Source organism: Danaus plexippus, assembly GCF_018135715.1.
Source record: "Danaus plexippus chromosome 18 unlocalized genomic scaffold, MEX_DaPlex mxdp_20, whole genome shotgun sequence".
In the NCBI taxonomy this organism is placed as follows: Eukaryota; Metazoa; Arthropoda; class Insecta; order Lepidoptera; family Nymphalidae; genus Danaus; species Danaus plexippus.
The window spans coordinates 2,085,343-2,112,934 of record NW_026869853.1 but is presented as its reverse complement, the minus strand read 5'-3'; the positions used below and the strand labels follow the sequence as shown (position 1 = coordinate 2,112,934).

At 30.2% G+C, this 27,592-nt stretch overlaps 1 protein-coding gene across 1 annotated transcript in view; it reads right to left on the bottom strand.

Moving 5' to 3' along the window:
- Positions 1-25,207, bottom strand: part of LOC116772935 (cell adhesion molecule Dscam2-like) — a 98,723-nt gene extending 73,516 nt beyond the window's left edge. Inside the window, exon 1 of the mRNA XM_061528553.1 lies at positions 25,126-25,207. Within this exon, the coding sequence (XP_061384537.1) occupies positions 25,126-25,207 (82 nt within the window). The remainder of the gene's footprint in view (positions 1-25,125) is intronic.
- Between the last annotated feature and the right edge of the window lie 2,385 nt (positions 25,208-27,592).

Genomic DNA, 27,592 nt, shown 5'->3' with positions numbered 1-27,592 from the left:
CTTGAGCACGAAAAGAATAATTTGCTAATAGATATTTAAACGAATTAAGTATTTTTCGGATAAACTACGCTTGATTTATTTTTGTAAAAAAATGTCCACATTCACATCTCGTCTGCCCGTGATCACGGTTGCTGAAAAGTAACCGAAACGTCGGGAGTATGTAGTTTTTTACAAAAACAAATCACGCGTAGTTTATCCGAAAAATACTAGTTTCATTTAAATGAATAAAACTCGCGAAAATCTTAGATCTCATTACTAATAGATAATTAATTTAAAAGCATTTGTGATTTTTTTTGATAACGATATTGTCGTCTCAATGAAGAGAATGAGGATTACGTTATATTAATATAAGTATCACACAGATTAACAGAGAAAACTCTTTTTATAGAATTAATAAATATAAAATTAAAAATTTTAAAAATAACATTATTCTTAACTTAATTATAAAAATCGAAGTAATTACGCAATTACCACCATATTCTTCATAATATTTATAGTCGAAAATAAGTTCCTAACAATTATAGATCAAAGCAGAATTAAATTAAAATTAAAAAAATAATCCCTAAAAAAACATAATAGATGGCGCCTATGTCTGATAAAACGTTTATATAGACAGAATGCTTTATGTAACGACTCGAGTAAGGTCACGACAGCTTAATTTTTACTCTATATCCAGTTGGTTACATATAAATGTTTCCTCAATTATAATTGGACAAAAATTATATTAATTATCAATAAACTAGTAATAAACACAAAATATAAATTATGTAGGATCAGCAAAACAATTTCAAATAATAAGATATATCAGTACACATAGCAAATAGGAATATATACTTCGTATATAAATTTTTGACGTACTTTATTATAATCCAATAACATTTTGCCTATTGAGCCATTTGAAACAAGTATATTAACCGAACAGTTTTAATATTGCAGTTAATGCAATAATTTAAAACAAAAATATACTATTATATTGAAATGCGGACAGGGAAGAATATACATTTTTGCTATATTTCAAAACTAGCTTTATTTTTTTTTATTCAGACTATCAAGGAAATTATTATTTTCTCTATATATTGTGTTGTATTATTTTGTGAAAGATAATATATAGATTATAGTCACAGTTACAGATCGAACCAATTGAATGAAATAAAGTTCTTCTTCATAATAAAGACGCCTAGATCTTGCAGAAAATATATTTTATTTACAGTAATAGTGAAAAAAAAATATAAATTTTTTATCTAATATATAATTGTTAATACTTCATTTTAGGGTGGCGATATCTAATGTATTTAAAATTTAAAACAATTTTCAAGAAATAATTTAATTTTTTTTAAAGAAGTGAAGACGTAAAGATCCAGCTTCCGACAGATCGGTCAAACGAAACGAAACTCCGCCTTAAGACACATACAGCTGACTTATGGATTGATATGAACAAAATATTATTATAAAACATGCATTCGTTATTAGGTTATAGTGAAGAGCTTGCTATTAAAATGTAATTGTGTCAGAGTGTGCATAAACCTATTCTTACTTAAATGTAGTCTGAACAGTTAACAGATCGTGATTGTGGATTTGCATAATATTATGTCAAGTTGTTAGCAATGAATGAACACGGCTTACAAAGAAGATGAAAATGGTTTGCAATAATATTGTAGACAATACGAAGTCACTAAAATAATTCATATTACGGTGCTTAAGACATATTAAATGTTTTGCTAAAATTGTTTATGCCGTGATAAGGGATTAGTCAAGAAAGTACCTTTGTTGAGTGAATTACTCAAAAGCTTTAGATAAGTTGCATGCAAAGTTTCAAATAAACTAGCAATGTATCTAAGGATACGTATGAGAAACAATACAAAATCCCAGAGGATATTTGTGCGTCGGCCTCCAGATCAGGCATATTTATGAATTAACGAATTTTAACGCGCGTTAGGTAGCCTCTTAAACCTACACCTGGGTCGCAAGTCCCAGGCTCTGTTGAAGCTCCTCTCCCTGCAACGCGGTGGACCCGGCACCCGCACGGTGAATCCATTGAATGCTAAGAGGTTTCGTCTCAATAGAGTATGTATGCGTCTGTCTGTGTGTGATACCGTAGATATCGATGTGTCCACTAATTTCGTAGAGTTTTTTTAAATTTAAAATCTAGTGACCTTGGTTCATATCAACATTTGGTATGTATTGGTCCCGAAGTGTACGGGTGTAAGCTCTTTTTAAAGTGTATAAAGCATTTTCTGCTCATAATAAGTCGATTAAGGGTTTTAAATGAGTTAGCATACTAATTAAAGACATTTTGTCAGTAGCCGTTTTTTAAAATATTATGAAGTTATTTCCAAGAACACATCTTGCGTATTACCTTTTGAATCTTTTTAGCATACAAAATTAAGCGTTTTAAGACAAATAAAAATACAGATATCAATTTTGTTGTTATAATTTCTACAATTACTAATAGTTTATGTATAAATAAACAATTACACACATTTCTACATTTTACTAAACAATAGTTTTTTTCCTTTTCAAACTGGTAAATTTAGATAAATTTCATTACAATGTACAAACACACGTCCTCAGCCACATGTACATTGTATGTAATATAACTTTATATACAATATACAATAACAATGTTAAAATGTAATAAGTGAATTGGATAGAAGTGGGGATATAAATACGGAGGCTGGCGGCAGAACTGTCCCACGAACGGAAATAACTTCGATATGAAAGATACAGCCGACTAATGGATGGAGAATTTTCAGAAAATGTCATTTTAAAAATAGACAAGTATTACTACTACTTACTCTATTTATTTTTCATCTTTCAATACACATAAATAGTCACGTTTTAAATCATCAGTCATCCTTAAATTCCTGTTGAATTTTAGTTCAATTTCAGTTCAGTTTAATGTTATTTACCCTGTGTTTATCTTAAAAATATAGAAATATTGTAAATGTTCATATATATTTGTTTGTTAGTACTTTTTCACAATGGTTTATTGAAGCTGAAGTCGGAGATGTCGGCTTCTTATTAAAAAGAACTTGTCTTTGTCTCACGATGAAGCATTTATAACAACCTAAAATGCATACAACGTTTCTAGTAACAGGTACAAATTGACGATTCTTCATCTTTAAATGTACATGCAGTATATTTACAAACCTCTTTGATAAGAATATCTCTCCACTATTTTTTAATAAAAACAGCAATTCACCTTTCGATTACAAATTACTAATACGATGAAAGTCAATTCTTTACTTCAAGTTTGGAAGTGGACATCTCCATCGTAAGTATTCAAATTGTACTACAAATCATAGTCACTCAAACAATGTTTAAACTGTTTATTATAAAATGTTACTAATGACATTTTTTTCTTTTGTTCTTTCCGCCTTTTCCTTTCCAACTTCAATTTCAGCCACAACTTACGAAACTGTCGTGTTTTATTGAAATACAAATATTTTTTCTGAGACAAAAATCAAAGTAACAAAAACTTACAAAGTACCAGCGTCTGACTTATCGAAGTCACACTATTGAATTGTAGAATTTATGTCCTTCATCTGAAAAGTAACTCTAAGAAAATGAAACTAATATTTTTTGCATAAACTAAGCGTGCTTTATTTTTGTATAAAAATACATACTCCCGACGTTTCGGTTGCTTTTCAGCAACCGTGATCACGGGCAGACGAGACACGCATTTAGCACGCGTAGTTTATCCGAAAAAATATTATTTTCATTTAAATGAATAAAACTCGCGAAAATCTTAGATCTCATTAACTCTAAGAAAATAACCGTATAACGTTTTGTAATATAAAATGATGGAATTATGTTTTCAACCACTAACATTAAAAAATCATACTAATTTTATAATTTTCGAGTCATTTCCTTCATTATGAGTAAACGAGTACAATTTTATTTACCCTAAATTTATTATAACTATTCACAACACATATTCTTTTTTCATCGAAAAGAAAATGGATTGATTTAGTTAATAAGAACACTTGATATTTGTAATTTATATACAAGCAATATTATTTAATTTTTTTTTTTATGTAAACAAGAATTACTTAATAATTTTTCGTATATTCAAGTATTTTTATTTTACGTCAGTATGGATGTAGGATCAAGGGACGGAGATGTTGAAATACCTTCATATATAGATATAAAAACTTTAAACTTTAAATTACGAGAGATGCAGTTAAAAAGATTTACCAAACGTTCTTCATTAAAACTTGGTATTGACTTTATAATGATAGTTTTAAGAATGAATTCCGCAAGTAAATTCCTCCGTGTCTGTAAAAGGTAGCGATTCATTTTGGTCACTTTAAATTATATACATATTATTTATATATATTTGTAATATATATGTATCGTAGTTTAGTTGATACATTTATTTATTTTAATTAATATTTGTGGTTGTCTGCAATAATAGCTTCGATGTTTAACCACCAGTAAATTGTTTCTGTATATAGATATAAAATGTCTATAGATTCTGTATTATACATTTTGTTCCACCCCTAATTGTATATATCGAAACTCATACTATCGAAAAAATTAATTAAAACATTTCCACGAGTATTGAAAAAAACTAATTTACTTGCGAGAAGGGTTTTGTTTGATACAAACAAGTTTTTCCATTCATTTATTTATTTATTTTAATCACAATATCTACTGTTTTCTTATATATTAATATAAAACATGAACTATCTATATATAATCGTAACAACATTAATAGTCTTAATTTTTAAAAGATACTGATTGACTATGTCTAGTATAACGTTCCTTCACTAAAAATTAACAGCATCTAGAAACCAAACAAAACAGCTTTAAATATAATTGAAATCAAATTTCCTTTTGTTGCTATAAAGATACTGTTATATTAAAATGATAACTGTTATGTTTTTGAATTGAATGTAATGTATTCGGTTTAAATCCTATACTAACTTTTGGAATAACAAAATAAGCCCGGTAATGACCACATTTGGCAAAAGCAAGAAGAACGCCTTACAGTCACTGATTATAGTAATATCAGACAACTGTTTGATCGGCATATGACTGCAGACTATATTCCCAAAAAAAAGTCGTGGTGGCTTGGAGGTTAAAAGGCCCGCTTCTCACACGTGAGGGCGCGGGTTCAAAACCTGGCAAGTACCAATGTGATCTTTTCCGAATCATATGTACTTTCTAAGAGTATTTAGGCACCACTGACGGACGGTGAAGGAAAACATCGTGAAGAAACCTGGTCTTATAATTTCAAATTATGAGATTGAAATCGCCAACCCGTCTTGAGCAAGCGTGGTGATTAATGCTCTAACCTACTCCATGTGAGAAGAGGCCTTTGCTCAGCAGTGGGCTCCTATAGGCTGATGATGATATTCCCAAAATATTAAGGTATGATATAAAAAAAATACAAGGAAACTGAAATTAACGTAGCCTCTGCATGGATCATATACGACAAAATAATTTTATTTTATACAAAAAGGTACAAAATGTAAACATGATTGAAATTCGCGTAAAAAAACTTGCTACAAAACAAATCGGTTTTTCCATAAACGATATTTTTTTAAATATATCTGCCAGAAGGATTTTTAGTTATACAGCAATAAAAACAACATTTGAAATGAGGTTTTCTACCTCAAAGATGCTTTTGATGAAAATGACAAATAAATTTTTCGAATATAATAACAAAAACTGAATTCAAACCTTTTGATGGCTCTTCTTTGACAAAGTTCTTTTGTATTTTACAATTTTTGTATCAAATATTGTATGTGTTTATCTAAAATAAGTTGAACAGATTTTCTGTCAGTTGGAATACGAATACAGTGTCTCAAAGTACTTAATATATAAACCGTTTTAAAGAGAGAGATTTTTTAAAAATACATTTAATACAAGAGAAAGTTCAGTACATGCATGAAGATTATGTATTAACATCAAAAGTATCCTTCTACACATAAAGAGAATTATTATCCTAACATAATTGTTCTTTAAAATATTGCGCAAAAATAGCTGGGGCATATATGTTTCATATATATTTTTTTTCAAATTTTAATAAAATTCACTAGCTTCGATACAGCTCTTCATCAGCAGCACTTAAAAGATATATAAATTAAAACTTATCCATATATCATGTTAAATTTTCATATAAAAATAAATAAAAACATTCCTAAAATATATTTTATATTGTGGATAAAATCATGTACATGAACTTATATCAGACGTTCCGGCCTATCACATGTATAAAATCGATGTTAGCCTCAGGTCAAGCTCTGATTAAAAGGTCATCTGCTCTTTGTGAATATTCAAATCAAAATATCATCATATTCCTATATTATTGAAGTAACCACAAGTTTTAAAATTTCACAGAAATCCTTCTCTAAATTCGTCTCTTGTCATCTATCATATTGCTTGTTTAGTTGCTTAATTATAACACAACTTATAAAACTGAGATATCTTATATTAGATGAGCAGCTTATTTTAATAAATATTACTGACGAGATTCTTTGCAATATTTACTATTGTAGCTTTTTATTGAATTTATTTTATTCCTATTATATATATATTTTCCTTATAATAAATTACAGTAACATAAAACCTCACGAAATATAAGACCACAGGCCTTAAAGGTCACGCTACGAACTTTTTAAATTTCTATCCATCAACTAAAACGTATTTCGTAGAACTGAAGCAATATAGAAACGATTTTATGAAATTATATATTCATGTATTGGTTTACATTGATTTTTTCCATCAGTCTACTGATGTGCTTCAGTTAAAAACCACACAAATACAAACTTGAAGGAGAAAAGATCCAAAGAACCACGGAACAGAACGGTGCAGCTCTCAAACTGTCAATTGGAATGTTGATTACCTTTGTTTTTCTGGTTTATTGTTTTTTTTAAACTGTACTAAAGGAAAAGTTTTTAATGGCTGCCTGTCTGAGCCAATGGCTATCAACCCTTCCATTCCTGAGGGGTTCATTCTCTACGAAACTATATTTTTACTGCACAGTAATCACCTGCTATTACCTACTGTTACACTATGGAAACGCAGATGACAGCCAACAGAAGTGATGTAATACCAATCCAGCCCCAGGACCAATCTGGATTAAATAGAGTTAGAAAGAGAGAGAGGTACATGGAGCGTGCTAATTACGCACTTTAGTTAGTCTTCCATTGGAGCGAAACCAGTCTTATGAAATAAGAGTTCTGCCCTCTAAAACTTAATCGAGTTCTATAACCCCCCAAGGAAAATCCGTTCACCTTAAATTTTCAAAAGTTTACAATTTTTCAAAATTAGAATACACTGACCACTTTCAATGATTGGGTATTTAGGTTACGTCTAAAATTTGCTGTGGCTGGTTCATTCAGCTGCTAGGAAACTTGCAAAACTTGATGCCATCTTTTTATTCTGCACAAAGCACAGGTCCGGTTGTGTGTAGAATACTATTATCATGTTTAGGTAGGTGCTGATAAATGTCACCTTAGGATATTGAATCAATTGAATGACTTGCAAAAAGGCTTTATGGTGACCATTATTTTGTTAAAATCTACGTGATCTTGAACATCAGCGTGTAAATACCAGCTCTTGTTATTTTATTAGATACATGTTGGATAATGTGCCGGCTTTATATTCCACAACCCGTTCATATGGAAGGTAAGCTCCCATCTTTTCTTTGTAGATCTTCCTCGGTACTGGCTAGCGGATTTAAGGTTTCCTTCTTCCTTGTGTTGCAGTCCTACGCGCATCGCACAGGAATGGAGCAGTTAATATTTTTCTTCCATTTACGATTGACATGTCTTCAAGGCAATCGTTTATAACAAACAATAGTTTTGGTTGTTAACCACATATGGTTATATTTCCTTAAAGCCTCAGATGCACTAATATTTATGCAATTTCAAATCAGATTTTAAGAAGAATTATATTAACACTATTAAGTATTAACACACAATACTACATCTGTAGGATTGTAGAGACAAATATAAATGTCGATGGAAAAACCAAATACGAATATTAATGACAATGCTTCGTACTCATTTGTGATTACCAACAGAAAAGAAATTCATACTTTTAATCTACTGAAACTGACAACACAAACCAGATTATACTTTAATAAGATTATTTTAAATATTCTCTATAATGAAATCAAGTGGTTCAAATGTGTTTCTTAAATTTTGAAATTGTACAAAAAATTTTCAGTAAGGTTTTGGTACCGGATGAACTTTATGTCGTCGTAAAGTTTCAGAAAAAAGCAACACAATTCACTTGGAAATATTTCGTATCTTGGTTTTTACAAAATATTTTTACTACAAGTACTGGTGCTAGTGTGTCCAAAATAAGGTCAAGAACACAATGGCAACATAATGAAAATATTGCATGTAACCGTTAGAGCAACTTAACTTATGTAACTTAATATTTATAACAGCTACTCCGGTGTTTGTTGTAAAGCAGAATAATTCATATTATCCAAACAATGTTATATAATATAACAAAAGATTTAATAAAACTAATCAACACATGAAAATAAAACATACAGCACTAGGCTTAACTCGTACTAATTAAATATTAAGTTCTAAACATATTATTTTCTATGTTACTAACTTGGAATAAATAAGAGTTAAAGTTGATCCCAGTAAACCTTTATGTTCACAACCCTTACCCCATTTCAATTTTAATACATTCCTATGTATATTGTGTGATTATTTCTTCATCCTGCTCTACATATGTAGGAAAACAATATTGTTTTTCTTGAATTTTCTCATGTCGATTATTTTTCTTCTTCTCATTTTAATAAGCTGATAACAGTTCTAAAGTTCTTAATTTCTTATTTGTATATTTTCACAATACTCTGAGTATAATGTAAATAATTTTAACCTAAAAGACTGTTTTCAAGAGGCTAAGATTATGTTAAATCAACTAAGGCTTAAGAGATCCATCCATACTAAACTAAACATAGTTAAAGTTTTAATTAAAAATTTAGTCTGACTACACCCACGATAAGCAAAGAAAATACTCAGAGATGTCTTTGGTTACGTTCTTAATTGATTCTGGAATCGGTTTAAAAATTAACATCGTTAACCATAAATTAAATAAAATCAAGTCAAAGAAACTCCAAAGAAAGCATCAAAGCGATTAGTATAAAAATAACTATCAATCTTACATAACCATAAAATTATAATAGCCATCAACATCGGATCGAAAAATTAAAAATCATTTAAATTTACAATGTTAAAACAAAAGCAATAACATAATAAAAAAACTGTACGTATTGAGTTCGGGAACAAAAATCAAAGTAACTTGGTTTATTTTCAGATTTTTTTTTTATCCCCAACTCGTTTCAAGAACACCTTGAAGGGGATCGTTCTGAAACTCGAAACAGGTATGGATTTTCAACTCTGTACGGTCAAAATTAATTTCTGGAAAACTAAGCTGTCAGTTGTTCAGATAATTCGCACACCTATATCGATTACGAAGGTCTCATAATTCTAATGTAAGATTGTTTTATTTTTGCCCTAACTAGAGGTAATAAGGAAATAAGGGTATAGCAATCGGAAATAAGGTCTTTATTATTGTAATCCATAATCTATGGTTTTAAAAATGAATTATGTATTCAGCTCCTTGGTCTGAATGATGTCGTTTATGACATGACAGGACGAGGTCCGTCGAGTCTTCTAGTACGTTATAAAGAGGTTTATAAAACTACTAATTTAGATTTTTCTAAGGCATGTTTTTAAATTATCCCATTAAAAAATATTAAATAAGTGAATGTATCAGAACACAATGAAATGTCACTGTTACCTATGCTGTGCTATGCTGGCAAATATATCAGAATTAAATTAAGTTATTTGAGTATGTGGATCTCAAATTTTCGACGAGTAATAAAATAGAAGTTTATTTGTAATATTTAGAAATAAAAACACTAAGTTTTAAAATAAGAAACGTTTTTTCTAATAAAAGTTTTAGTTGAACGTAAGGAGATGGATTCTGTTTTAGAGAGGCTAATAAATTTCGTACGTGACGCGATGCGGCAGATCATGGGATCAAAGATAATGCCTATTTCTTTGTTTGAACTCGGCGTAGACTCTACTCGTATACAAGGTTTAGGTACAGTATTATGTTATCACACATAGTAAGAAATGACAAATAAATGTATTTGGTCGATATGAATACGCCCTAGATGCTATTTTGAAAATATTTCATTTATTTGAAGGGTTTCGAATCATTGTTTTTACATTTTAATTTATTTATTAGAACTTAAATATTCTCAACAAGTCCTATAGAAAAATAAGCGTAACAAAAATTACCGCTACAACCTTCTTCTAACGATCAACTGATGTATTGCGCTCGTGTTTCGTGGATATTCCAACAATACATATCGTGTCATTTTGATTCTGCAAACAGCCCAATTAAGTGAACTTACCGTTCCCATTAAATATTTGCAGTTAATAATTCCTCCTAAAGAATATTCGGTATCTACGGTAAAATACTGCACGACACTGATAAATACAGTCGTCAACTTTTGAAATAGGCGTCCGTAGCTTTTAATAATTCAGGGGTATCATATTCAGAACCTCATTTCTCATCCAAATGAATCCCATATAAGGAAATCTATGATTGAATCCTTTTTAATATCAAACTGATTATGGACTTACTACTGATAAAACAAAAAGGCTGGAGTCCTTTTTATAAATGTGTGATGAATAACATATTAAAAAAACATTGTTTTTTACACTTGAATTAAAAAGAAATGCAAAAATCATCAATATCTCTTAAACATTAATAGGCATTTATTATGCTAACTTCAATTTCCTCCGTCTCTGAATAAAATTGGCTACAAGTTTGTAGACGTTCCTCGATGTTAAACATACTACATTATATATATTTATAAAATTTAAAGTTTTCTGTTATCATTAATGGTATTCAGTCTGAAAAAAACAAAAAGCAACATAAAATACTGAACGCAAACACACGCATATGAAAACTATTATAAAGACTAAAAATAAATGTCCACGGAATAAGCTTCAAGTGTGACAAATTCAGTTTGTTTGTTGGAGCTTCCATTTCCATTGCAAATGGAGCCTACACAGTTAACACATCGGTCTTAATGACACGGCTCCTATAACTTTAAACACGTAACGGCGATAGAGTCACACGTGCCGCTGTCCGTGATGAACTAGATTCCTTCAGAAACATCTGTATGTTGATTATAATAATGAGTTTATACCACTGTGGATATTGTCAGCAAGGAATAATTGGAGACAGATAGTAAATTCCAAAATTATTTAAATACAAATAACCATTGATTGTAATGTAATATATATATTTATAGTTAACACGTAAGAAATGACATAAAGCAACATCTAAACAAGATCGCAGAATAAGATTAAATATTTCTCCTGCATATCTACTGTTCTTTGAATAAAATTTGATCACAGTAACAATAACTCCATTGACTCAGTCCCCGGGGCTCGAACACTACTGACTATTGCCTTATTGAATTTTGCGCTCGCCAAATTGTATCTTTATATATCTTTAGGAAAGCAATTCAAGAATCGAGGATATATTTTAATTCTTTTGGGACTTTATAATGAATTACTGTGTGAAGAGATTCAAACCGCTTTTTATCAGTTCAGTGACAAAGAAGTTCAAAACCTCGATTCTTGGATGCGTTTAAGACAATGAATGAGCTTTGTGTTCTCATCTTGTCTTTGCTTAAATAATAAACTACAGTTTATGAATTTATGGAGAAGAAATGCTGATTATATTGTGTAGCGAAGTAAAAGGGAAACTCACTGGTCTGAAATCATGACGTGAGGTATGCCCTTTGAACCCATTATTGCTACTAGCGCTTTAATGGCACATCTCTCACAGGACACATTGCTTGAGTTCTCGACTTTATCCAATTATATTCAGCCCAACAATTATAGTTATATATAGTCCTTACCATACTTACATATGCATATCCCATACATAGTTCCACAGCAATAAACTTATTATATATATACATATATAATCATTAAATTGTGACCGATTGACATGAACAGCTACGTTACAAAGGGGATAATAAAATGATGTTACTTCCTCAAGTAAATTTGATTTCGGTACGACAGAGTAAAATTAAACAAGAACTGTATTATTCTGTAAAACTGAATAAAAGTAAGATTTTATTCCTTTAATGTATTTTGATATTTCAATACATAAAATACTATGTTAATCGATTCAGTGTTACAATGTCTTTATCAACGTCGATATACTGTGGGTGTAATTTCCGCACGTTAGGCTCTTCACTCTCCAGGCAACTTCCGCATACGTAGACCTCTATACAGTACATTTCAATTCAACCTATCCTTGCCAACACTTACATCGTTGATAAAAGAAAAAATAACTTGACTTTATTATATATTAAATCGCTTTTAGTTTTGGAATTATGTATATTGTATTTTGGCTTTTAACCTAAAGCTTAGATTACTTTCCAGTAAACCTTTTAACCTAAAGATGTAATGGAATTTTTGTTTCCCCTTTTACACAACTGAAAATATAATATTTTATATATATAAACTTACAGATATTAAAATTCTCCAGACACTATCAAATGGGCCCCTGCAGTTTAAAAAGTTATATAAAAAAAATATGAAACACTTTAGGACGACATGTATTTTGATTTAACGCTATAAATACCGTTGGTAGTTTAGTGTTTCGAGCCAAATCTGAAGTATATTGATATCGTCCCTATACCCTTTAATATTAAAGTAAAGTGTACCAAACAAATTTAACATTCAAACAGACCTATGTCCATTGAAAACTGAGCAAAAACTAACAGAAAATATAGCAAAGTTTCTATATGTCGCCACCACTACGCAAGTATTGTACACTTTATTGAATCCTCTGCTAACCATCGGTGTATAACGATACATTTTTAGATTTCGGTATATATATGTAGATATTTTATTATAAGTTTAAAATAAAAAATCGAAAGATTAAATTAATTTTATGTTGGATGATGGCAAATGAGTCTATTCTCAGACAACTGACTGCATTTATATGAAAAAATAATATTACAAAAAAACATAAGAGACAGGTAGCGAGAGAGAAAAAGCTTGCTATTAAAATGTAATTGTGTCAGAGTGTGCATAAACCTATTCTTACTTAAATTTAGTCTGAACCGTTAACAGATCGCGATTGTGGATTTCCTTAACATTATGTTAAGTTGCTCACAATGAACACGGTGCATAAAAAAGATGAAAACTTTTATAAAAACCGAACACGAATGTACAAATTAACTGCTAGTAGTTTTGATGTTACTGTCTATATACATATCTTTATGTTAAAATTATCTCAGTACTATTTGTGTGTTAATATAAAATACGAAAAAAATTTAATCATTTTGTACAGATCATTGTTACTTTTTCCATAAAATTACATCAAAGTTAAATCGTCACCTTAGTTGTAATACAAATGTTTGGCTTGTTTAATTAAAATCAATATGCACAGATAAATAATTTCTATAGTCTGGGAAAGTGGTTCAAAAGTATTAGAAATAATCACAATATACAAAAAAGTAAGAGTTTTTGTTCAGGCTACTTACTATTAGTGAGACTAATAAGTTTTAGTCATATGTATATATTCTACAATGTCTATTTAAAAACATTAAATGTGACTTCACTGTACAACATCTTTAAAATCTATTTAATTTTTACTCTTTACAGTATCCAGTATATAACATCATTGTTTTTCTCAGATCAACCTCTGAGTTGAAACTGACACGACCTTTGTGAAAATTCAAGTCTATAAATCTTCCATCCGTTCAAACATTCACCAAGCCATTTATTATAAAATGTTACTTAAGTCATTTCTTCCTACCATTTTAACCTTTCTTTCCGCCTTTTCCTTTCCAACTTCAATTTCAGCCACAACTTATAAATCTGTCGTGTTTTATTGAAATACAAATATTTTTTCTGAGATAAAAATCAAAGTAACAAAAACTTACAAAGTCCCAGCTTCTGAACTATCGAGGTCACACTATTGAATTATTGAATTTATGTCTGAAAAGTAACTTTTAAAATAGAGCCTTGCGATATTCAATTGTATAAAAATGTGAATTATGATTTAAATTTCTCGTTGCATTTTTAGTAAAATTTTTAAATGTGCATTTTACATTCGTGATTTTCATGACTACCTTTCTTATATTATAAGTCGTGGTGACCTGGAGGCTCAACTCTCGTTTCATGAGACCGCGGGTTCGAAACCAGGTAGGTACCAATGTGATTTTATCCGAGTCATATTTACTTAGACCCCAATGACATGCGGTGAAGGAAAACATCGTAAGGATACCTGGGCTTATAATTTCAAATTATAATTTTGAAATCGCCAACCCGCCAGGAGCAAGCGTGGTGATTAATGCTCTAACCTTCTTCTGGTGAGAAGGGGCCTTTGCTCAGCAATGGGCACGGATAGGCTGTTGATCATCAGATACTCATAGTTTTGTTCAAGAGTACTTTTCCTTGTCAGCCTTTTAATAGGTTTTTCAAAAGAATCAATTAAAGATCCAAATACCCTTTCCTTATACGTGGATAGATGTGTGATAAAGAATTAAACTTGATAAAATTACTGTAATTAATTTTTATTCAACTACTATTACTTGTGGCAGTTTAGGAGTGAAGGGATGAAAATGTTGAAACACCATTATATTGGTTTGAAAACGTTCAACATTTAATTTAAAGTCCAGATTCTAGAAAGATCTTCGGATAATAACGAGAACTGCAGTTAAAGAAGATTTACTAAACGTTCTTCATTAAAACTTGGTATTGACTTTATAATGATAGTTTTAAAGAATGAATTCTGCAAGTAAATTCCTCCGTGTCTGTGGAAGGTAGCAAGAGTTAGAACCAATATTACCGTTTTCATCTTGATCTCTTTAAATTGTATAAGAAGTATTTATATTTTTATTTTCGTTATATGTATGTATTGTAGTTTATCTACAGATGCATTTATTTATTTAAAACAAAAAAATATCGTTATCTACATTAATTACTTCCATATATAACCCCCATTATCATTGATCTGTCTAGAAACATCAAATCTCTATAGATTTTGTATTGTACGATTTGTTACAATAATTATTGTTTAAAATCAAACTCATATTAACATTAAAGTTAAAATACTTCAGTGATTTTAATCTATTAAGAGATACTGATTATATTTGAATGAGACTAATTTAATTTCTAATTTAAAGAAAGTAAAAAAATAAATGTAAAAAAAATAATTAAATATCCTATTTTTTCATTTTTTTTTTAACGTTCATCCACTAACAATGAACAGCGTCTAGAAACCAAACAAAAAGGAATGAAAATTACTTAAAATATAAACAGAATAAAAATTACTTTTATTGCTATAAAGATACTGTTATATAAAAAACTAGTTTTAGTTATGTTGAGGGATTGAAAGTGTATCATTCGATATTTACATAAGATTCTAAATTTTATAAATAACTAAGCTCAAGACAAACTCGTCCCAGTTCTTGATGAAAGTAATTGTTTACAATAGATCGTCACAATTATTTTTCTAAAATATTAACGTAAAATGTGAAAACAATACAGATAGTCTGAAATTAGCTTAAATATGAGACCAGTATGATACATTAAAAATTTTTATGTTATGCAACTTTATATGAAGTATTAATAAAATTCAAAATCAAAAAACCTGGCAAAATAAATAGATCGGAAAAACGTATAGCAGCTGGTTTCTTCTTATTAAAAATAAAATTGTCTAACTTTATAAATGTGTTCACCAACAGCACTTATATAAATTAATACTTACCATATATCGTATTAAATACATTAAAATCTATACAAAAATATTAAATCATGTCACAAAAAAACATTCCTAAAATATATTTTATATTGTGGATAAAATCATGTACATGAACTTATATCAGACGTTCCGGCCTATCACATGTATAAAATCGATGTTAGCCTCAGGTCAAGCTCTGATTAAAAGGTCACCTGCTCTTTATGGATATTCAAATCAATTTGTTTTCAGTAAATAACCACGAATTTTTTTATTTCATAAAAATCCTTTTCTCCATTCATCTCTTGACATCTATCATATTAATTGTTATTTTTTTAGTTGCTTAATTATACTACAACCTATAATTCTGGGAGAGTTTATTTTAGATGGAGCAGTTTATTAAAATATCGAAAGTGTTTGCCAAAATTTCAATTACACATCTTTCATTCGTTGATATTCTTCATATTTATTTTTATTAAATTTGTTTTTTAATGAGTACGCTACAAATACCTCTTTTGAAATAAATCAGAGTAATATAAAATCTTACGTAATATCAGTGCCCGGGCTGTAAAGGTCACGCTATTGACTTATTGAATTTTTGTCCTCCAACTAAAATGTAATTTGATGGAACTAAAGTAATATCGAGAAGATTTTATAAAAATATACCTTCAAGTATTCATTTAAATGGCCGTTGTCTATCGGTCTACCGTGGTGCTTGTGTTGCAAGCCACACCCAGACCAACATAAATTGGGCAAATTCTAGAAGACCTCATAACTGAAGGTTTCAATTCAAATTTTCACCTGAAATTAAAGTTTGAAAGAGAGGCTATGGTAGAGCATGTTATATTTACACTTGAGGCGGTCTCAAAATGGGGCCCTGGATTACTCGTGAAATTTAAGCGTATCTCTTTATCTTACACTTCACCTTGACTCCAACTTTTCGGAATGTATCCTTGTAGCGTTCTGAGCATCTTATGTTATTACTCAGGTATCCTTGAACCTTAACTTTGGGCGGTTCAATGACTTCAAAGCTATAGCACCCACAATAAAGCTCGGCTCGCCTCTTTCTTTCAAAAGTGTGGCAGTACTTCACATCCGGACAGCTCCTTTGTTTATATAAGGCTCAGGTCCAGTCGAGTATGGAATATTGCTGTCACATCTGGGCAGGCGCTGCCGAAGGTCACTTCAGCGGCATGGACTCCTTGGAGAGACGTGCGAAAAAGCTTTTGGTGAGCACAACTTCGTTAAATCCAATCTAGTCAGCCTAGAGCACAGACTAATTACAAAAAGCACTCTTTGGAGAGTATTAGCAGGAATTATTAACTGTAATTCCTGCGTCCTCTATTTATTATAGAACAACCAGACCGACGTTGGGCCTCCATCCTTTCGTTGTAGACCTTCCTCGTATCCGGATGAAGGCATACGCTTCCCCTTTTCTAATGCGCAAAGCAAACGTATTGTAATAATTTACCTGTCTCTTATTTCTTCGAGTTATAATTTGAGCATCTTGAAGAAAATGGTGAATAGGCTGTTACTGAGACAGTGCGTTTATCACCTATAACTTCATTGCCGCTTACCTGCGGTTGGAATAATAGTAAAGCACTATCCAGTAGAATTATAAAAATGGTACATTAAAAACAACAACGTGTGGAAGTTGTATTATATTACTATAAACGTGTTCATATATAGTTTCTATAAAACTATTATTTTCTATTCATATTTCTAAGGTGTGTATTTAAAATATACCCTGAAAGTAAATAAGTACCCAATATAATTAAATGTGTAAATTTGCCAATAGAAAATAAAACGAAGCTATAGCCTATGATTCTATATTATTAGAGTATGTCTACTTCAAATTGTCAACGGTTTATGAAATAAAAATCTGTTTATGGTATTAAGAAAAAAAAAAACACTGAGTTTTGAATAACAATCGTTTTTTCAAATAAAAGTTTTAGTCGAACATAAGGAGATGGATTCTGTTTTAGAGAGGCTGATGCGGCACATCATGGGATCAAAGATAATGCCTATTTCTTTGTTTGAACTCGGCGTAGACTCTACTCGTATACAAAGTTTTCAAATACTGTATTATGTTACCACATACAGTACAAAATGAAAAATAAATGTATTAGGTCAATATGAATACGCCCTAGATATTGTTTGAAAACATTTCTTAGATTTCAAGGGTCTTAAATAATTCTTTTTACTTCTTTAATTTATATGTTACAACTTCTATACCTCCAGAATCATTTTTTAAATAAAGTTATTAAAAAAGAGTTGAGTGAAATCGATTTTCAATAAGTCCTGTAGAAAAAATAAAGGCATATCTGGAAATCCGCTTTTAAACCATTTTTAATATCATTCTGACTTATTAAACAAAGAAACAGGAGCCTTCAACTAACTGTGTTATGCACCTTTATGACCAAGAAGCTATGTTGTTTTTTAAATATTATAAAGGTAAAATGAAAAGTATAAAAAATGCTTTCTTATTATATACTTCTTGCTTAAATAAACAATTTAAATTAAATTGTGTATTATAGTAACAGTATTTGCCGTTTTATAACTTTTTTGTCCTCTCAACAACGCTATTATTTATTGTAAATGTGTTCGTTTTGGCTGAATAGAAACTGTTCTACAACCAAATTTTATTCTATTCCAGGACATTTTCAGTTTCCGTTTTATACGGAATTAACGAATCGGATAGAAAATAAAAATGCAAACTGCCTTTCCTTTTGTGAATTAGTCTCACATTGTTTCATATGCGACAGTAGCTGTCAAAAGCTTCTGAACTTGGTTTATATTGAGAACGAAAATGTATGTAATATGCAAATTATGAGTCTGTGTGAAGCAGCGTTCAATGGATTTTTATGTGGCTCAATAAGAATACAGTTTATGAGATTTATAAAAGTAAACAAGCTACTTATTAGAAATAACTGTACGGTTTGAGTTTGAATAATTTAAAAGTAGCTGTCTCTAATAGGCTAGTACTTAGCTTTTTATGGCAAATTCAATGTTATTTTTTGTATAGTATAATTTCTTATAATTACGCGATTTCAAAGTTTTAGTTGGAATTATTTCCCTTTTCCTGTTCTATGACGTATAACGTTGTTTTAAAATGATTTGGAATTTGTTCTTCCTTCTTCCTTCTTCCATTTAAACTATATTAAGATCCCCGTCAAACAAGATTTTGGCAGGAACCTCTTTAAGGATAACAGTAAGAGATAAAAAAACAAAAATAAACACAAAACTAATATGCATAATAATGAAAATGGTTCTACTTATTTATTTTTATTCCAGAGGAGTTATAAGTAGTAATAAGTGCCAGGGTTGAATTATAGTGTTTTCAGCTCGAGAGCATAAAGTTTACTACGGAGACCGGAGCTCTCGAGAAAATAAACCCTCAATCTACGCTCTAGTCCCGACGTTGGTTCTCGTTAGTAACAAAGTAGTAAACATAGAATGCCTTAAAACACAATAGTAAAAGAACAACAAAGTCCGAGAGCCGTCTTCAGACGTAAATCTATATATAGAAAAGGTCAAGAGACCTGAAAATCAGTTTTTTAAAAATAGTTTTGGTCCTATTAAAATAATTTGGAACAAATTCTAAGACGCTCTGAATTATATATATCGATTTTAATATATTTTATAACAGTAACAATAGAGATATAATAAACACAGCAAGAAAAATATCTTACTTACCTAACTTAAAATGTGTAAACTAAATTGCATTCTCTATTTAATCAGTCATACCTATAAATGTTCATGAATCAAGTCCTATTTAGAATTGTAATTTTTCCGTAACCATTACAATTGAAATACATTATATTTTGTTATCAAAAATCCCTACTAACATTATAAATGCAAAAGAAACTCTGTCTGTCAGTCTTTTACGTTTTCACGCCTAAACCACTGAACCGATTTTTATAAATTTTGGTATAGAGATACCATAGGCTACTAGGCTACCTTTTATCGCAATCAGAATCCCGAAATTACGCCGGTGAAATTGCGCAACACATTTTTGTGTCGTAATACCTATCTATAATTCAAATAATCAGCTTATAAAATATTTCATCCCTATACCGACCCCTATCCCACAACCACACGGGTGGAACCATTAAGTGCAGTTCGGGTTCAGTGGCAGTAGTGACGAAAAGACGAGATGAAAATTACTTTCCTAATGTCGTCTCGTGACGGACACGAGTAACATTCTAAAAATATGATTTTACTTAAATATGTACTTGTTTAATTCGAGAGATTAATAATGTAAAAACTGGATGAATTTGAAATAATTCTTATAATTTTATTATAAGTAAGATTGCCATGTATATTTTTGTAAATAAATTTATCAAAATACCTGGTGAAGTAATAAAGAAAACTTAGAAACAGAAATTTTACGTATACAACGATTTTTGCAACAAAAAAGGAATAATCTCAATATATGTAACACTTTCAATATGCAATGGAATTTGTTTATGATTCAATATCAAATAATTTTGTAGTCTTAATGATTTTTTTAATATATATTTATATATTTGCACAACATTTTTTAATATTCAAATGGTACAAATAGGTCAAAAGTCGTAAAAGATTTCGTAAGGTGAGCAAAAAAGGAGACAAAATGAGATCTAAGACTTCCGCGAGTATTTATTCAAATTAAACTAATATTTTTACTGCCCGTGACCACGGTTGCTTAAAAGTAACCGAAACGTCGGGATTATGTAGTTTTTTAAAATGGGACGAAACCTCTCAGCATTCCATGGATTCACCGTGCGGGTGCCGGGTCTATCGCGTTGCAGGGAGAGGAGAAGTGCCTGGGACTTAAACGCTCACCTCCACTGTCCAAGCCCCTCTCCCTACCTAACCAAATTTGCAAAGAACCTACTAGGGCTGCCTTCGAAGTACTTTCCAAGAATCTAATGGAAAAACATTTAGAAATATGCTTTTATATTTTAAAATATAATACAATTTTCATATTTCAATTACTCAAATTTCATTTCTTTCTAAGGTCTTTTTTACACAGCGTGCACATAAATAAAATTGACGTCATCGTGAAATTTCCTTGAAAAATAATAGAATTTTATAAATTCAGCACTTGCGTAGCATGAGTGGCATAAAAAAGTTTGCTATTAGTTAGTTTGGATGGATATAGGCTTTTATAAATGTTTAATTTATTGAGTAAACTTTAGTTTAACATCAAGGAGTACGGAGTGTATACAAAGGAATATTTTCTTTACAGTCCAAACATTTAAAAAGAAGTCATATTGACACGTAAAATGATAAAATTTCACATATTTAGTATAAAATAGGTGAATGTAACTCCTTAACTGATTTAACATACATCGTTGTGCACAGAGAGGCAATTTTTTTCTACATTATCACAACAGACTGATTATTACATGGTAATATTAAATATTTTTTATATTAATATAAAAATCAAGTATGTCTCTTATCAACGATGTAAGTGTTGGCAAGGGTAGGTCGAATTGAAATGTACTGTATAGAGGTCTACGTATGCGGAAGTTGTCTGGAGTGTGAAGAGCCTAACGTGCGGAAATTACACCCACAGTATATCGACGTTGATAAACACATTGTAACACTGAATCGATTAACATAGTATTTTATGTATTGAAATATCAAAATACATTAAAGGAATAAAATCTTACTTTTATTCAGTTTTACAGACTAATACAGCTCTTGTTTAATTTTACTCTGTCGTACCGAAATCAAAGTTACTTGAGGAAGTAACATCATTTTATTATCCCCTTTGTAACGTAGCTGTTCATGTCAATCGGTCACAATTTAATGATTATATATATAATAAGTTTATTGCTGTTGCATGGGATATGCAAATGTAAGTATGGTAAGGACTATATGTAACTATAATTGTTGGGCTGAATATAATTGGATAAAGTCGAGTACTCAAGCAATGTGTCCTGTGAGAGATATGCCATTAAAGCGCTAGTAGCAATAATGGGTTCAAAGGGCATACCTCACGTCATGATTTCAGACCAGTTTCCCCTTTTACTTCGCTATACAATATAATCAACATTTCTTCTCCAGAAACTCATAAACTGTAGTTTATTATTTAAGCAAAGACAAGATGAGAACACAAAGCTCATTCATTGTCTTAAACGCATCCAAGAATCGAGGTTTTGAACTTCTTTGTCATTCAAGTGATAAAAAGCGCTTTGAATCTCTTCACACAGTAATTCATTATAAAGTCCCAAAAGAATTAAAATATATCCTCGATTCTTGAATTGCTTTCCTAAAGATATATAAAGATACAATTTGGCGAGCGCAAAATTCAATAAGGCAATAGTCAGTAGTGTTCGACCCCCGGGGACTGAGTCAATGGAGTTATTGTTACTGTGATCAAATTTTATTCAAAGAACAGTAGATATGCAGGAGAAATATTTAATCTTATTCTGCGATATTGTTTAGATATTGCTTTATGTCATTTCTTACGTGTTAACTATAAATATATATATTATATTACAATCGTTGGTTATTTGTATTTAAGTAATTTTGGAATTTAGTATCTGTCTCCAATTATTCCTTGCTGACAACATCCACAGTGGTATAAACTCATTATTATAATCAACATACAGATGTTTCTGAAGGAATCTAGTTCATTATGGACAGCACTTGTGACTCTATCGCTGTGACGTGTTTAAAGTTATAGGAGCCGTGTCATTAAGACCGATGTGTTAACTGTGTAGGCTCCATTTGCAATGGAAATGGAAGCTCCAACAAACAAACTGAACTTGTCACACTTGAAGCTTATTCCGTGGACATTTATTTTTAGTCTTTATAATAGTTTTCATATGCGTGTGTTTGCTTTCAATATTTTATGTTGCTTTTTGTTTTTTCCAGACTGAATACCATTACTGATAACAGAAAACTTTAAAATTTATAAATATAAATAATGTGATATGTTTGACAGCGTTGAACGTCTAGTAATTTGCAGCAACCTTAATTCAAAGACAGAGGAAATTGAGGTAAGCCTAATAAATGCCTTTAAATGGTCAAATTATATTGATGTTTTTGCAAACTTTTTAATACAAATGTAATAAAGAATTGTTTCTTATACTCGCTTCATCACACATTTATAATATTTATAACACAGCATGGCTTCTTGATAATAAAAATGCATAACACAGTTAGTTGAAGCTCTTGTTTCTTTATTTAATTAGTAGTATGTCCGTAGTTATTAGATATTAAAAAGGGGAAAGGCGCGGATTTTTAGATAAAGGATTGATCTGGTCGAGAAATAAGGCACTAAATAAAAAGGAACTTCTACTAAATTATTCCAACCTACGGACTGTTCGTCTGTTTCAGAATGTGGAAAAATATACTTAACAGTCTCGTGTAATAGTCGGTATACTATAATCGATTATTCACCAGAGAAACGTAGGTGTTATGTAATTATTAAAAAAACGAGAAAAACGCGTAGGTACCTAGTAACTGAAAATCCTAGTTTCATTTAAATTGGCACATACAATAATCTTAGACCACATTAAGTACATGTATCGATTGAAATAATAACTAAGGGAATACTGACAAACAAACAAACACCGTCTGTTAGCTAAATTTTTTGCCAGACACTAAATAATCTTAAAATTGTGATAATTTTAACATTTTTCTACCATTGTTTGTACAGTTAGATGAATTTTATTTATATTAATTTGAAATCGCTTACAATATTTCCAAAAACACACGTAAATACCAGGCCTCAAATTATAAGTAAAGTGAGTACAATTTATACGTACCTGTAGCAACTGGTACCTGAGCATTGGCCGTCGGTATAATCTAGTAGATACATATATTGTCTATGTTTACTGTAGACACTAGTACTGACCTAATATACCTATATGTTTTGTTCATCAGAAAATAAGTAAGGCCTGGCGGGCCGAGCCTTTGGGGTATAAGTTGTAACCATATTATAACAATAATGTTGATTATATATATAAATATATATATATTATTCATAAAGTAAACCTCATACAAAAATAATTCCTCTATCAATTCATTTATATACATCTCTTGTGCGGAGTTAATGCACAGTTATATGTATGGCACGAGTAGCTCTTATATAAAAAAAATTGAAACAAGTTAATAAACAGAAAATCTTAAAAAAAACTGTCTATAGAAAGTGACCGATCGAATTAGTATGGCAGTAGTTATGACAAATTACTTTATTTAATATCGAACGAAGAGTATAATCGGAAAGCGCTTTTTGAGTAATTTGTTTCTCTGCCTCCGAAATATTAAGAAGCGGAAGGTTATTTATTTTTCTAGACGCTTCAAGCGGTAACTAAAAAGGAAACGATATAAATAAAATAAAAAACTTAAATAAATATTTTTTTTTTATTAAAAAAAAAACTCTTAAACAATTCGATAAACATATACACATTTTAAAAATTAATTAAAAAGACGAAGAAAATTTATTACGGAAAAATATAGTTTATTTTGTCATAGAAACAAGAAAAAACCAGCGGGAATTTTCCAGGTCATAAACATACTGATTAGTACAGCTGGCATTGAACTTGGTCGTGTGATTAGTGCAACGTAGATACGGGCTCACTTTTACATAGACATTTATCAATGGGTTTAAATGAATGTAATTTTTTTATTTAAATATTAAATACGTTAATAATATACTGAAATAGTCGATCTATTTTAATTTAATGTAGATGTAGATGAATTTTCATACATAGAGAATTAAAATCATTCTATAAAAATATAATTTTTTATGAAACTGCGAGATAAATAAGTTTAAACTATAAATAATGTATGTGTCTTTTGAATATACTAATTTCTGAAAGTTTTTTTATCGTACTTGCTAGTGTAAACGATTTTATAAACAGCGATATTAAGATCAAATAAAAAATTACTACCTTACTTGATAATAGTTTCGTAGTTACAATTTAAAATTTTACACATTACAAGAAAACTTACGACACCTTCAATATAACACATCAGATATAATTAAATGTTAATTTAATTTTACAAATAAAATAACATTAATTTATCCAAACCAATTCAGTACACTTACATTTGGAATATAGTTCTATATTTTTAATATTATTATAGAGGCTAGCTATTTAACTTAATCAAAAGAGGCTACGATATACATACATACTAATTAATTTTATCAGGAGTCATACGTTACGACGTCATCGGAAATAACATCACACCTTTTGCTTCTTTTACTCAAATAACTCGATCCCGCCGGACTATAACCCATTTGGTTTAGATGGAAAACCATTTTGAATACACCAGCGTTGTATGTCCAGCTTCCCTTGTCGTATAAATTATTTGGTAAATCAGTAACGTACAAATAACTGTTTAAGGCTTCACCGGGCACGTTGTGAAGAGCCTTGATTGTGAGCTGACCATCCTTTACATCAACAGATATATCCCTCGCGTTGAACCCTGGCATTTTAATTACTATATTATATTCATTACCGATTACTTGTTTACATACTTGTTGTTCCATTCGCGTCCCCATATTTTCCATTCTCTTTCTAAAGGCGTCCATTTTCCTGTTAAACCTGTCCCAAAATCGGTCCATTCTGTTTTCCATAAATGAAAATCCATCGTTATAATCGTCTAAACTCAGACTGAATGGAAATGTTGAAGTGAACGCTATTAAAAATATAACTGGTATAGACATGTTCTCTTAGTAGGTTAAAGTGAATATGAGTAACGTCTTAGTAAAAACTTCTTATATAGGTATTCGTACTTGTAATGGGTGACAGTTTATTTTTGTCTTATCAATGTGTGACGGGTAAGAAATTGCGCAGAATTTAAAGTCCTAAACCATAAGACTTGCTTATTTTTGTTAGCTGGGAACGAATTATTATTATTCTAAAAGATAAATGATAATTATAGTTAAATTAAAAAAAACGATCGAGAGACCAAAACGTGAATATAAATATAATCAATTTAAAGTACACGCATTTTCAAATTGTTTTTCAAACGATTTGTTTTTTTGACGCTTCAGACGGTGACATTATTGCAAACCGGTCTCAAGGACACAGGTTTATTACAGAAACGTGGGCATACTTCACGGATATTATGTAAATTTATCAATAAAATGAGTTTCTGTTCTATGAAACATAAAATATTTAAATTAAAAAAACCGGCAAAACAATAATATGTACATTGTTATTTAATTTCAAACAATATTTTAGTAAGAGGTATTCGCTTTGATTTCTGCTTTTGGAATGATTCCTCATTCCATGGTTTAGTATCAAAATAATCATCAAATATTTAAAATTAGTACACCATAAATAGGTTTGGAAACTAATTTATAAAAAAAGGCATTTAAATGAAACTAATATATTTCGGATATACTACAAGGATTTTTGAAACTACATAAACCCGACGTTTCGATTACTTTTTAGCAACCGTGATCAAGGGCAGACGAGATTACGAGACGGGACACATCTCGTCTGCCCGTCATCACGGTTGCTGAAAAGTAATCGAAACGTCGGGTTTATGTAGTTTTAAAATAGTAAAATCCGCGTAGTATATCCGAAATATATTAGTTTCATTTAAATGAATAAAACTCGCGAAAGTCTTAGATCTCATTATAAAAAAGGCAGTTTAATAAAGTTTCTTGTCTAGACCTTCAACTTTAATTTATACTATAGAGACGAAACCTCTTAGCATTCAATAGATTCACCGTGCGGGTGCCGGGTCCATCGCGTTGCAGGGAGAGGAGCTTCAACAGTGCATGGGACTTGCGACCCAGGTGTAGGTTTAAGGGGCCCCTAACTAACGCGCCTTAAACGCTCACGTCCACTGTCCAAGCTCCTCTCCCTACCTAAATATATATACTAAAAAACGATGAAAATTAATTCATAATAATATTTTTCTTCCATATTGTATCAACTTCTGGTACAAAGAGATTATGGAAAATAAAACAGCTGTCACTTAAGATGAAGTCTCTATTGTTAACATTATTATTCTCATTCCTAAAATTATAAAACCAAATAAATGGTATTTAAAAATTTGTTTGTAATTTAATTGTCATAGTTGATCATAATCACACAAAATACAATAAGCTACGTAAAGAGTCTATGATATTTTGGGAATCCGTGAAAACGGTTATTCGGTCATAAATTAATAACATAAACGTAGAATAGTGAAATTTAACGTAGCGTAATAAAAAGAGATCCTAAAAGAGAGATTCATCATAAAATATTCAATAACCAGGTAAGATACGTACTGTACCCTCAATTTAAGGGTCGCTGCAGGTGGTGATAACATATATTTATATTTATATATACATTGTTTAAGTATATAAGTCCTAATTTGCTCGCAATATTATTTAATCATACTCATATTATAATTATATATTAGTAATTGTAAATGTAATATAAAATTTATCATCATAAATCATAATTATTTACTTACACATAAACATTTTTAAAACAAAATCTCTCTTATTATTTCATTTGAATAGATACAGGTAACGATATTTATATAAATTTTTACATTCACATCCCTCAGTACAAATTATTATAATTTACTTGGAACTTGGCAGTTTGATACTTCGTAGTTTGCAAATTTGATGGCCTGAACTAGTGTTTTATCATGTTACGAGGAAGTTACGTGGGAATTAGACTACAATTATCATTATAAGTTCTGACCTCTCATATAATTAGTTACAAATGATACATACGCTATGCATTGGACTTGTTATTTATTTTGAAAAATGCTTGTTATTTATTTTGATTGTCAATCATATTACACTAGATGTATATAAGCTTTGCAATTAATACTCAGAAGACAAAAGCATTTATACACTATGACTACT